The sequence below is a fragment of the Pteropus vampyrus genome, unplaced genomic scaffold (genome assembly GCF_000151845.1).
Source record: "Pteropus vampyrus isolate Shadow unplaced genomic scaffold, Pvam_2.0 Scaffold68, whole genome shotgun sequence".
Taxonomy (NCBI): Eukaryota; Metazoa; Chordata; class Mammalia; order Chiroptera; family Pteropodidae; genus Pteropus; species Pteropus vampyrus.
In genome coordinates this window covers 1,491,825-1,504,736 of record NW_011888849.1, presented here as the reverse complement: position 1 = coordinate 1,504,736, position 12,912 = coordinate 1,491,825, and the positions used below count along the sequence as shown (strand labels likewise).

Genomic DNA, 12,912 nt, shown 5'->3' with positions numbered 1-12,912 from the left:
GAGGGAATTCTGTGCCCATAAAACCTCAAATGTTTTCATGAAAATTAAAAAACTAGGACCAGAATCTACAGTGGCCTTAAATTTTTCCTTCAGATGTTTGGTTCCTTGGCCATAAACTTTCTCTTTCTCTCTTTTCTGGGTGGTGTTTAGAAGGACATCTACTGGTGAAAAAAATGTATATATATGAATGAAAGAGCAAGGATCCAAGGGAGTGGGTTGGTGTACTGAGTAGAAGGCGCCCATGGCCCAGAGAGCTTGAGTCCTGGTTCATCATTTCTGATACTTTCTTAAGGGTTGTTACCTAGGAGTTTGGCTGCATATCCACAAATTTGGATTATATGTCAAAATATCACTTCTGACATTATAACCTCTTGTTAAAACTGTTATAAGGTACATTCCTGGCTTTCATGTGACATTCTTTCATCATTTAAAAAATTACCTAACAACTTTATTGAGATATAATTCACCGACTCAAAGTGTTTCCCCCACCAAGATAAAGACAAAGTTGTGTAACCATCACCACGATGACTTTTAGAACATATTCATTACCTTAAAAAGAAACTCTACCCACTAGCAATCACTCTCCATTTATCCCCAACTTCCTTATCTCTAGGCAACCACTAATTTACTTTCTGTTTCTATAGATTCATCTATTCAGGAAATTTCATATAAATGCAATAATCTAATATGTGGTCTATTGTGTCTGCCTTCATTCACTTAGCAAAATGTTTTCAAAGTTCACTCATGTTGTAGCATGTATTGACACTTCATTCCTTCTTATTACAAAATAATATTCCATTGCTTGGATGTACCATATTTTATTTACCCATTTATCAATTGATGGACATTTGGGTTATTTCCACTTCTTAGTTATTATAATTCTGCCATGAACATTTGTGTACAAGTTTTGTGTGGACATACATTTTCATCTCTTGGAGATTCTTTCTGTCTGTCTGTCTGTCTGTCTGTCTGTCTGTCTGTCTATCTATCTATCTATCTATCTATCTATCTATCTATCTATCTATCTAATCTCCAGGAGTGGAATTACTGGGTCCTGTAGTAAATCTATGTTTAACCCTTTCAGGAACTGCCAGATTGTTTTCCAAAGCAGTTGCTTCGTTTTAAATCGTCATAGCAATGTATGAGAGTTCTAAATCTCCACATTCTTACCAACATTTTTTTAAAAACTAGTATAGCCATCCTAGTGGGTATGAAATGGTACCTTACTGTGGTTTTGATTTGCATTTCCCTGATGACTAATGATGTTGAACATTTTTTCATGTACTTATTGGCCATTGTGTATCTTCTTTGGAGAAATGTCTATTCAGATCTTTTGCTCATTTAAAAAATTGGGTTCTCTGTCTTCTCGAATTCTTCATCATTTTTGTAATTGAGCAAATAAATATATGCTCCATCGAAAGCTCCATGGTCAGTAAAATTCACTCACCATGTGGTGCTATGTAAAGGTACACTGTGGTATGTAAAATGTGGATGTCACTGAAGCCATGTCATGGTGACTACTGCCCATGTGTTCCAGAGCTTTCATTCCATTCATGACACGGACGAGACATTTCTATTTGATCCTATCGGCATTTTGTAAGTTAGTAAAACCCTAAAACCCTAAATAATTAGATTTTGTCAAATTTTAAATAAAATATATTACAATGATTTGATATGTGCTTAAATGATTGTCATTTCAACAGATAATAAAACTTTTAATGTAAGTAAAAATAGAACCGAACTGTTATAATACAATCCATTGATGCTTTCAAACTATTGCTAATTTGAAGTTTTTCCTCTATGCATAGTTAATTATTGAAAATAAGTTGCAAAAAATTTACTGAAGTTCCTACTAGATAAATTAGAGGTGAGAACCGCCTTCTCTTCTTACAAAGTTTGGTCTCTTGCACAAATAGCAGTGACTAAAATAAATGGTGCCAAATTTTTGGAGAGAGTCTTGTTTAATTCAGAATATAATTAAAATCTCATGTAGCTTTATTGGTTTTAGTATCCAGCAGAGAAAAAATATTGAAACTCCAAGAGATTTTGAATTAAATAGCTACAACAGTTTTGTTTTATTAGTTCTGACTGTGTGAAAAAAATTATAAGGACAACTTTGGAAAAATCTTGTTCCTTTAGAGCCCCAAATGACTTTTAAAACAATAAAACAAACTATAAAACCTACACAAGTGATATTAAAAATTATGTAGTTCAATAAATGTGACATTCACAAATGTGGTTGTAATTTTTTTTTAACTATAGCAAAATGAACATGGATCTGACGATTGGATTTAGAAGAGGCAGTGTTATACAGCTTAAAAGAATTAAGTGCCTCAATTTGCTGGCGAGGATTATGTAGCTGAGTTGGAATGTTATACCAGTGCCTTTTAAGATCTCCATTCACCTCACAGCATTAAACAGGCTAAATCAAAGAAAGGGATGATGCTTCCTTTTTCTACGTTAGTGATTATTTCCTTAGCATTTAATATTTATTTTTGAAAGCTTTGTAGACTTACATCTTTTTGTTGGCTGAGTCATGCACAGAATAAACTATAAACCCATACCATTTTTGAAGATGGAGAATGAGGGTGGCTAGTAAAGGCATTAAATGAATTGTGATCATCTCGATTACTCGCTAGGTGAAAGGGGGAGGAAAAAAAAAGCTGAGAAACATTTTGTGAGAAAATAATAATCACAGTTATGTGTTTACTTTGGTGAGGTCCAACTCAGTGGAGACCCAAACATAACTTTTGAAGGCACCTTTAAGCTTCAGATAACAATAACTGTCCTTTTTTTGTCCCCAAATCCTAGTCTGTCTTTGGTATACAGAAGAGTACATTTTATTTTCATAGTCTCCCAGTACCTGCCTGAATTCTCCATTAGGCCATGGGATGAGAATTATGATTGGTGGAGTAGGCACAACATGAGAACAGACGACAGAGGGACCAATGATTCACAAACAGCACTCCATGGATGGTTCCCAGAGACAATGCATCACCTGAACTTGTATGTGGACTTAAAAAAATTCAAATAATTTTTACTTAAAAAAAAATGAGGCAGTGCTTTCATTTTAAAACATATAAAATCATACTTGTTTTTGTCTTTATATTAAAAAACATTCAACCTACAGAGCAACTGAAACTAGCACAATAAACATCTGTATACTCTTCATTTAAATTCACCAATGAATAATTTTCTAACTTGGTATATATCTCTTTATAACATATTGACTGTGTGTGCATATAACATATATGTGTGCATATGTGCATATAAATTTGAAAGTAAGTTGCAGATATCATGGCCCTTTATCCCTAAATACGTTTTCCTGCACCTCTTAAGAATAAAAATGTTTACTCATAATGCCAATATCACTAATACAATGAACAATAATTTAATAACATCATCTAACATAAATTCATATTAAGTTTTTGCCTATTATCTCCCCAAATGTATTTTGTAGGCTTTTTAAAAAAAATCCAGAATTCAATTAATTGGGGTGATACTAATGAAACTTTGTGAAAATACTCATCCTCAACAATGTTTCACTCAATGGTTTTGGTGTTCAGTGATGATTCTTGAATGAGTCATTAATTTTATCAATCTTTCTACTTTTGTTCGCTGGCATTCTTCCAGCTTTACCATCCACCATCTTTCTCCTCTGAGTATCATCATAGATAGAGAGGTTCTATGGACTGTTATAGCCAATAATCTATAATCCATAATGTGTTTTTGATGCTTATCACCTCAAATTTGACCAATGGAAGACCCTTCAAGGCAGTTCCTGTTTTCCTTCCATGGTTTCTGGTACAAGATGCCTCTAGCCCACCTTGTACTTTTTCTGCCCCAGACCTAGAATCAGCCACTTCTTCAAGAACCTACTTTGACTATAAATAGGTCACACATCCACACGGTTCAATTCTCCAAATATTCAAAGACTACAGTACATTCTCCCTCCAACTCCACCTCTCTTCCTAGACAGCGAATGTTATCAGTCTTCTGTATATCCTTCCAGAGATAGTTTATATTATAGAGCAAAGCCACAGATATTCATACTCTCTCCCAACGTTTTTAACTCCAATGATAGCATATTACACTTGCTGTTTGTACTTATAACCCTTGTTTGTCCTCAGATTCTGGAAGACACGTATGACTCTACCCTAAAAGGATTAGGAACCTTTAGGCTAAGTCTTAAATGTTTCAGGTGAGAAAAGCGCAGGGAGGTGACTTGACTAAGTTGCACCGGCAACATTCATATGCTATTCCCTGGACTTGGAATATTCTTTCTTCTCTAGGTCCTTTGACAACTACTCATTTTCCAAACATCACTTCCCTGGGGAATCTGTTCCCCTCAACACAGCCTCTTGTTATAAGATTTCAGATCATTATGTGCTCCTCCTTCCTAGCACCTACGTAAGTCACTGTATTAAAATTTATTTCTGCCTCGGTGAGGACAGGAACTACATCTGTCTTGTTCACTGATGGCACACAGTAATTGCTCAACAAAAATGTGCGGAGTGAAACTCGAATTCAGGCCATCTGGCTTCGAGTCCGCTCTTCTTCCTAATGCGGTCCCTGCAGTCAAAAAAATAGTTCCAAGATGTAAACAAAAAATCTCAATAGGAAAAGCTGGGAAATCTTTTCATTTCCACGATTAATAGAGGACCTCTGCTGAAACCGCTCACCGCGAGGTGTGACGACCGCAGGAGGGCGTCAATCAAGAAAATGCCCCCTTGCCCCGCAGGCGAGTGGAGCTGCACAGAGCCGAGGCCACACCGGGTAGCGTTGCAGCTTCAATAGAAAACACATGCAAAACGGGAAAGCGGGGCTGCGCGCAGCTGCGACCCCCAAGACTCCGGGATAGAGGACATGAAGCAGTTCCCATTGGGTGGGAGTAGACTGGACATTTTCTGTCTGGCGGCACAGGACCCAGACCTTCCCTCGATTCCGGCCCAAAGAGCTTTCTGCCGGCGGCCCTAGGGAAGTGGTTGAGTCCGGGGGCCCCACAAATGAAACGGGCTGGAGCAGCTAAGAGTCCGAAGCACCTTTAGTCGTCCTTACCCCACTGGGACGCAGCTAAGGGCCGTGAATCTCTCTCCTTGGAGCTGCCCCAGGATCCCAGGGCACTCTCTCCCGTTACCAGCTCTGGGGGACGCCCGGGGCAACAGCCATTGCCACCGTTACTCCAGGGAGAGCGCCGACCAGGGAGGGTCCTCTGAAGCCTGCGAAGGCGCGGCCCTGCCGGTGGCCTCTACGCCTGCCGCGCCGAGTCCAGCTACCCTTTGCCTGGGGTCGCCTGCCGCCACCCTGGGCCCGGGCCTGGATCTGTGCCCCCGAGTTTCGGCAGAAATGCCTCCCGGCTGGAGCTAGGGCTGCTTGAGTCCGCGTTCCCGACAGCTGCTTTCTTCTCGTCTCCCCCGACGGACGCGGCCCTGGGCTTCCATCGAGGGCGTCCCGGGCCAGGGTACTGGGAGCCTCGATCGACGGCGGCCGCTGAGCACCGGAGCGCAGGGTCCTCGGAGGCTGAGAGCGAGCGCGTCCCGAGGGCGGGGAGCTCGGCCGGCGGGGGCGGTCCAAGGGTGGGGGCGGGAGGCGGCTCCCGGGGCTCCGCGCCATTGGCCGCAGGGCCCGGCGGCAGGAAGGGGCCAGAGAGCGCGGCCCCACCCCGCGGCCGGCAGAGCCTATCGCCGGGAGCGCGGAACGCGGATAAATGTAGCACCGCGGCGCGGGCCGCCAGCTCTCCGAAGGGCCGGAGCGCAGCGGAGCCATGCAGTACCCGCACCCCGGGCCGGCGGCGGCGGGCGCCGTGGGGGTGCCGCTGTACGCGCCCACGCCGCTGCTGCAGCCCGCGCACCCGACGCCGTTCTACATCGAGGACATCCTGGGCCGCGGGCCCGCCGCGCCCACCCCCGCCCCCACGCTGCCGTCCCCCAACTCCTCCTTCACCAGCCTCGTGTCCTCTTACCGGACCCCGGTGTACGAGCCCACGCCGATCCACCCCGCCTTCTCTCACCACTCCGCCGCCGCGCTGGCCGCCGCCTACGGACCCGGCGGCTTCGGGGGCCCTCTGTACCCCTTTCCGCGGACGGTGAACGACTACACGCACGCTCTACTCCGCCACGACCCTCTGGGTAAGGCGGCCGGGGTCATGGCGGGGCCGAGCCGAAGGGGCGGCGAGGGAGGCGCCACCCGGCAGGTGGCAGCGCCCAGGAGGCGGCGGGGGCGGAGGGGGTGGTAATAGAAAGTTGTGGCAAAAGCGATTGAAAAGCGGCTCTCGGGCGCGCGCGGGTACGGGAGGCGCGGGCCCGGCGGCGCGCGGCCGGGGTGACCGCACCATGACTCAGATTGGTTTTCCTGCACCTTGCAGGCGTCGGGGCGCGCGGGCCCTGGCTAGACCTCGGGCGCTGCCGCCGGGGCTGGCGGCCGAAGGCAGTACTAGGGCGCGCGTGTCGCTCTGGGTGGGGTCCGCTTAGCTGGAGGGACAGGCAAGGGAGTGCCAAGGCGTCCCAGGCCGTCCCCTGTGGTGCAAGGATAGCTGCCGGGTCCGGGTGGATACGGGGTTTGGACCTGGTTCAACAAGCTTGTGTAGTGAAAGAGCCTGACCCTTTCCGTTCATACAGGAAATCTTGAGTTCTCGATAGGAGTAAATCTGGTTTCAGAAGCTGTTAAGTGTTTTCCTGGCTGCGTGAAGCAGACCCTTCCCCCGGAGTAGTGCACGCTGCTGATTATTTTATCGACATCCTCAATACAGACAAATTCAGGAAACACTCGACTTCTGATAGCCGGGATCCGTTTTTCTGATATTGTTCATTTCCTCTGTGTGGGATGTGACTCTATGGCAGCTAAAATAACCAGTTGCTTCCTTTTTTTTTTTTTTTTTTGAGGCTGTTTTGCACCAGTCTGAAACCTGACGTAAGCAAAATCTCGGGAAAAAAAACAATGCCAGCTTTCAAAGCGTTAGGGCGCAGACCCACAGACGGACTGTCGGACACGTCTTTGGAGTAGGAAAGGCAGCGCGTACACGTTGGGCATATAGAATTTGCTGTGCTTGCTCCCCCAGTGCGCGGCCTAAAACATAAGGCACCCTTAATCCGCGCTCCGGGTGGCCCTTGGCGCCTCCGGCATCTGAAGCCCCGGGGTAAATAAGGAAACGGGGCTCCTTGCCTTGGGCCACCGGGTTTAAAATCTACTCTTTGTTATTGGCAACTTCTGTAAAGACCCTGGAGACAATACCATTTTAATTAACATTTTAATGTCATCATGATGGTCGGGCCACTAGCTCAGTCCTCCACCTTTCTTTTTCATTGTTAGAGAGATCGGAGGCCGGGGGGGAGGAAGTTTATATTTTAGTTCTTTTTAAAAAAATGTTATTTATTGTATTTTTGATTCCAGCCTCATGGGTTTGGTGCTGTGGACCCAGCGTGGCTCTCTTGGGCTGCTGGGGCTCGAGGGGGACCCTCAGCTGGGCCCGGCCTGGGGGCAAACGTTTACAGCGAGTGCGCTCTGGGTTTCCTTGGGTTACTGCTGGGACCGCGCAGGAGGAAGCAAAGGGTTTTTCGAGATAGACCAACAGGAAACACATTGACGGAAATGTTGCCATAGCCCACGGGGTGACTTTAACTGGCCGCCCCCGCGGACTGGATGTGAAATCAGAAGAGGCTGCGGCGCCCATCGAGCTAGGATTGGAAGCTCCACGCAGAGCCTAACGCCGGCTCCCCGGCTCAAGGGCTTTGCGCGTGGTCCCCAGATCCGGCTACCGCTGCCGGCCAGAGGCCGCAAACGCCTTGGGTAGTGTAACAGCCCTGTTCCTCTCCAACATACACACACTCAGGGTATTTGCAAAATGCGGTTCACCTGGAGGTGCAAAAAGTTGAGGATAAATTCGAGAGTGACTGGTTAAGGAGAGTCATGGTATTTTAAGCCCAGCCTATAATGAGTGTTCTTTTGGGGATCAAAAGATTTGTGTGTTGGTATCTAGCTATGGGTGTGATGGTTGTGTGTGTGTCTGTGTGCCTGTGATTGTCCAAGTGTGATCTATGTGTATATGTAATGTAGGTGTGTGACTGGGTGTTTCTGTGTGTTTGGGTATGTATGTGTATTGGTGGCAGTATGTTGGGTCCATGTGTTGGTGAGTGTATATGAACATGTCTGGTTGAGTGTCCATTGTCTCCTATGCCCTTTGTCACCCCCATGGCCAGGTAGTCTAGGGTCTGCCAGGCTGCTTCAGGGCTATCACTAATAACTGCTCTTGCTGCCTACAGGCAAACCCCTGCTCTGGAGTCCATTCTTACAGAGGCCTCTGCATAAAAGGAAAGGCGGCCAGGTGAGGTTTTCGAACGACCAGACTATCGAGCTGGAGAAGAAGTTTGAGACCCAGAAATACCTCTCCCCACCAGAGAGGAAGCGTCTGGCCAAGATGCTACAGCTTAGCGAGAGACAGGTGAGAGGACCAGCGGCTGGGGCTTGCTCCTGGGAACCCGGTCTTGGGTCAGAAGAAAGACATGGAGCCACTGTTCGCTTTGGCTTGTCGCAGGGTGCTACCACCTCCTGGAGCGCTGGTCTGCTAGACAGCAGGGATCTGCTTCGCCCCTCCTCCTAGGTCCCTGGGGATTGTGGCTGGTGGCAAGTTTTCTTTTTCTCTTTCCTGTAGGTCAAAACTTGGTTTCAGAATCGTCGCGCTAAATGGCGAAGACTAAAACAGGTATTGACATGGTTTTGTTTCTATAGAAATAAATATTTTTATCATGTTATCTCAATGCAAGGCCTGTTATAGGTTGTATGCAAAAGTCATTTGAGAGACTATTTAACCTCTTCACCTTGATTAAAAAGGCAAATAGTTCTGCTGAAATTCAGGATGAGTTGCTCAGGTGGCAGTAATGCTAAAAGCACCTAATGCAGTTCCTATATCAATTATGCTTGGGTTTTCACACACTGGCTAGTAAAACTCCTGGCTAATTGTTTTATAAACTCCATATGTTGTTTATCTAATTAACGCAGGAAAGATAAAGTAATTGACAGTAAATGACTTGAGCAGTTATCTTTGGGAGAAAATTGTTTCTTTTATTTACACAGCCATAATAAAACCAGGCAGAGCTCAAGGGTAAATATAAGGAAATAAACACCTTTAAGTCTTGTTTGCACTGTTTTTTTTTTAAACGAATTAAATATCAAAGAGTTAAAAAATTATTTTCCACCTAATGCAAGCTCTTACAATGAATATAAAAACATGTAAGAGAATATCCAAGCTTGTTTGGAAAGTAGCTTAAACTTTCTTCCAATGACCTTGTTATGCAATGTGTGATAAAAAGTAAAGGCTAATTCAGTTTTAAAAGACGCTCTATTGACTTAAAGCTAAAGATTTGTTTTTGATGTCCTAATCTGGATATCTTCTCCAAATTTATCTGACAATTGAATTGTTCATTTGCCAGTGTATATACAGTTTATAGTAAATAAAATATTTTTGAAACAGTACAAGTGGGGAAATTGAAAGAATTGTGCATTTTAAAATTTAGTAAAAAAGATCGTGTCACAAAGAACACTGAAGCAGGAAATAAAATTTCCATGATACCGTTATTCCAACACAATTGAAAAATTTTTCAGATTTCTTCTCAATTTCTGACCTTGTACATATATTTGTCATATAGTTGCAAGCCTGGTTAATCTACTGTTCCATAGCCTTGCTTAAAAAAAAAAACGAAACCTTAGCTGTATATTGTATTTCTAGTAGTATTTATGTCCATTTTAGACAAGCATAGGATTAAAAATTCACTAACTCATTTAGTTCTTGGTCAAAAGCATGACTGCAGTTTACTAGAGACTTTAAACTAGTGGTTCCTATGTAATAATGGGAATATTCTTCAGAAATTTCCCCTGAATTTTAAGTAAGTTGTAGTTGTTTTCCTTTTAAGTTGGCAACATTCTTCCAGTTCTGCATTTCTTTGCCATGATTTTGTAACCTGTTACATGTATTTATATGTTTGTAAACTTACTCCAGAAAATGGATGAAAAGGGATTCAATTTAATAATTTTGGAACTCTATCCTTACTATTTAACATTCATACTCTTTAAAGGTGTGGAAGGCCCTGTTAATCAGCAAGGTTTAAATATTCAAAGAATGAAGATAGTGTGCATCTGCAGTGACCTGATTTTTTTCCTCCTAAACTTTTAAGAATCTTGAGGTCGTGGGTTTGGGCTGGAATTAAGTGTTCATTTGACATAACACGTTTATATTGAGTATTCTAACTTGGTAAGAGTATATAACCTATCTCTGATATAATAGGAACTTCTTCCAAAGTAAGAAAGAAGTATGTATTTTCTGGATAAAACGGTTATAGGTTTTGATAAGCAATTGATAAACTAAAAAATTAAAAAGATGGTGGAGAGTGAAAAAATACTTTGATTTGTGTTTCATTTCTTCCATATTTCATGATCTGCCAATCTCCATTTTCATTCTCCATTCAGGAGAACCCTCAAAGCAATAAAAAGGAAGAACTGGAAAGTTTGGATGATCCCTGTGACCAGAGGCAAGACTTGTCCAGTGAACAGAATAAAGGTGCTTTGGATAATTCTCAATGTTCGCCTTCCCCTGCCTCTCAGGAAGATCTTGAATCAGAGATTTCAGAGGATTCTGATCAGGAAGTGGACATTGAGGGTGATAAAGGCTTTTTTAATGCTGGATGATGACCACTGACATTGGTGTGGTCAGAAAACTGGATTTGGGAATAATATTTGCTATGGAAAATCTCCATAGGTGAACTGGAAAACTATATGAGAAAGGGAATCAGTTGTTTGGTATTTGAAACTTAATGTATTTGGTGCACTGGCTAAATAACAAGTTCACATTGGAACCTTAATTTCGATTTTAAGAAATAGTTAATGTGTTGATTTTAGATTGTACATTAAATGGACTCTTCACTGATTAAATTCATCCCCTTTTTAAAAAAGTAATTTTTTTCTATTTATAAAAAGTAATTTTGAACTTTTTTGTTAAATTTTTAAGTTATAACTTTAATATTTTAATAGGATTGTCTTGAATAATTTTTCTGTAATCTATCTTCATCACTTAATGGAAAAGCAGAGGGCACCCCAAATCCAGAGGTGCTCCTTGGAAAGGAGGTCTACATTTCAGGCAGCCTTGGAATATTTTAGTATATGTTCTGCCGAAGTGAACACAGCCTTGGAATATTTTAAAAGGAAACATTCTAGACTTTTACATTACGTTCCTATATTGCTGCCTTGAATCTAAAAGCAGCTCAGAGCTGTTGTCTCTGGGATGTGTGTGTTCTTTTGGTCAGAAAGTTGATAATCTTAAATGCTTGTTTTGCACTATCACTTAGTACCTGTTTGACTAGGGTGTTAAGGATAGCATTGGCCAATTCAAGCAGAAACTGACTCATTGGTGATTAAAAATAATCACGATGAATTAGAAGTAGCAGATTAAGTAAATGTAAGTAGATTGTAGATATTGTGTTTTATATCGATGTTTATAATGTGTATATATAATTGTTCACTGTAAAAAAAAAAATGGCCAAAATGGTGTTTTTTTCTAATGAGTAACTTTCCTATAAAATAAATCCGTCGGTTGGACGACTGACCTCGCTGGACCTCTCATGTTTTGATTAAAACAAACCCACACTTCTTACAGCGCCTGCGTCCCGGTGCCTGGCGCGGGGTAGGCGCCTGCGGGTCGGCGCTGGGGCCTGAAGCCTCAGGTGGCGCGTCTCGCTGGGGCTCCCGCAGCCCTGAGCGCCCCGGGAGCGCCGTACTGGGCCGCGGCCGGCGGGTGGGCGTCTGGGAGGTAGTTTTGGGCCTTCCCCGGGTGTTTGCCGGGGGTTGGGTATGTGTATGTCTGGGGCAGCGGGCGAGGCTCTCGCCCCTGGACCCCGAACGCGGCAGGTTCGGAGCCCAGGGCCCGGCAGGCAGGCGCGGCGGGCGGGTGCGGCGGGAAGAGCCGCGGAAGCGCGGGGCAGCCCAAGCCTCATCGATTCGCCTCGGCTCGCAGGGCTGGCCGGACCACTGTCCTTGACCACGGTGAGTCAACACTGCGTCATCCCTTGGCGGCCGAGCCCGTGTAGGGGGCTCCCTTCAGGGGGATAGGGGACGCTAGCCGGGCGGAGCCGGAGATAGTTCGCGCTAAGACAGCGTGCTTGGGTGAGCTTCAGAATCACCTGCAGAGCTTGCTGGAACTCCTTGCCGGCCCCAGCCCTGAGAGTTTCTAATGTGGTAGGGCTGGAGTGGGACAGGGAATTTGCATTTCTAACGAGTGCGCAGGTGATGTCAAAGTTGGTGGAACTTTGCTTTGAGAACCACTGTTCTAAGGTGCTTGTGTGGAAGAAGCAGGTGGGCCTGCGTTTCTCCCTTGTTCATCTCTCACCTGCTCCCCTCAGGTAACTCCTGATGGAGGCCAAAGGAACAGAAAGGGAAGAGGAGGGAAGCAGGGGCTGTTCAGGGTGGTGGAAGCCAGAGTTTGATGGTTGAGGGGAGGGAGCAGGTTTGAGGAAGGTATTGTGAGATTTGTATTCTGAATCTAAACATGTTCTTAAGAATCAATGAAAGTGCTGAGGTGTGAGAGAGTATGGAGCTGAGAAGAAGGATGGGCTGAGGTTTCTGATTGGCCCAGGTATTGCTGTCTTGCATCTTGCTGCTTGCCTAGCTGATCCATCAGGTTCCTGACATTCCGGGAAAATGATGAGACAGACCTGCGAGTGAAGAAGCCCAGACATCTCTAGCCTATTCCTCTATGGATGCCTCTAGTTGTGGAGCTGGGTGCCTTTGGGCTGAGGTCCCATGAAAGAATGACTCTGACCCTGGCCTGGCTGACCAGGGTTGTAGCTCCCCAGTTTTATGCACTCAGGTGAAGACAGTGAAAATGTCATTGCTCTTAGGAGGTTGTCACATCCTGCCTCCTTAGAGTCC

At 44.6% G+C, this 12,912-nt stretch overlaps 2 protein-coding genes and 1 long non-coding RNA gene across 3 annotated transcripts in view; 1 reads left to right on the top strand and 2 right to left on the bottom strand.

Moving 5' to 3' along the window:
• The window catches only part of LOC111740781, a 15,393-nt gene extending 9,295 nt beyond the window's left edge, over positions 1-6,098 (bottom strand). Inside the window, exon 1 of the long non-coding RNA XR_002780742.1 lies at positions 5,963-6,098. This is a non-coding gene — a long non-coding RNA (uncharacterized LOC111740781). The remainder of the gene's footprint in view (positions 1-5,962) is intronic.
• Positions 2,451-5,787, bottom strand: LOC111740779 (translation initiation factor IF-2-like). The gene is made up of 2 exons (XM_023531439.1): positions 5,059-5,787; positions 2,451-3,015 (listed from the first exon to the last, which is right to left on the bottom strand). Exon 1 carries the CDS (start codon positions 5,764-5,766, stop codon positions 5,134-5,136), a length of 633 nt encoding a protein of 210 aa, XP_023387207.1. The 5' UTR covers positions 5,767-5,787; the 3' UTR covers positions 2,451-3,015; positions 5,059-5,133.
• HHEX (hematopoietically expressed homeobox) lies at positions 5,739-11,591 on the top strand. The gene is made up of 4 exons (XM_011361568.2): positions 5,739-6,128; positions 8,259-8,437; positions 8,648-8,698; positions 10,459-11,591. Exons 1-4 carry the CDS (start codon positions 5,765-5,767, stop codon positions 10,675-10,677), a joined length of 813 nt encoding a protein of 270 aa, XP_011359870.1. The 5' UTR covers positions 5,739-5,764; the 3' UTR covers positions 10,678-11,591.
• The last annotated feature ends 1,321 nt before the right edge of the window (positions 11,592-12,912 follow it).

Excerpts from the sequence above, each read along its gene's own strand:
- HHEX (XM_011361568.2), top strand. The coding sequence starts at position 5,765 with ATGCAGTACCCGCACCCCGGGCCGGCGGCGGCGGGCGCCGTGGGGGTG. Across the intron at positions 6,129-8,258 it reads ACTCCGCCACGACCCTCTGG|GCAAACCCCTGCTCTGGAGT; the intron begins GTAAGGCGGCCG and ends TGCTGCCTACAG. Across the intron at positions 8,438-8,647 it reads TACAGCTTAGCGAGAGACAG|GTCAAAACTTGGTTTCAGAA; the intron begins GTGAGAGGACCA and ends TCTTTCCTGTAG.
- LOC111740779 (XM_023531439.1), bottom strand. The coding sequence starts at position 5,766 with ATGGCTCCGCTGCGCTCCGGCCCTTCGGAGAGCTGGCGGCCCGCGCCG.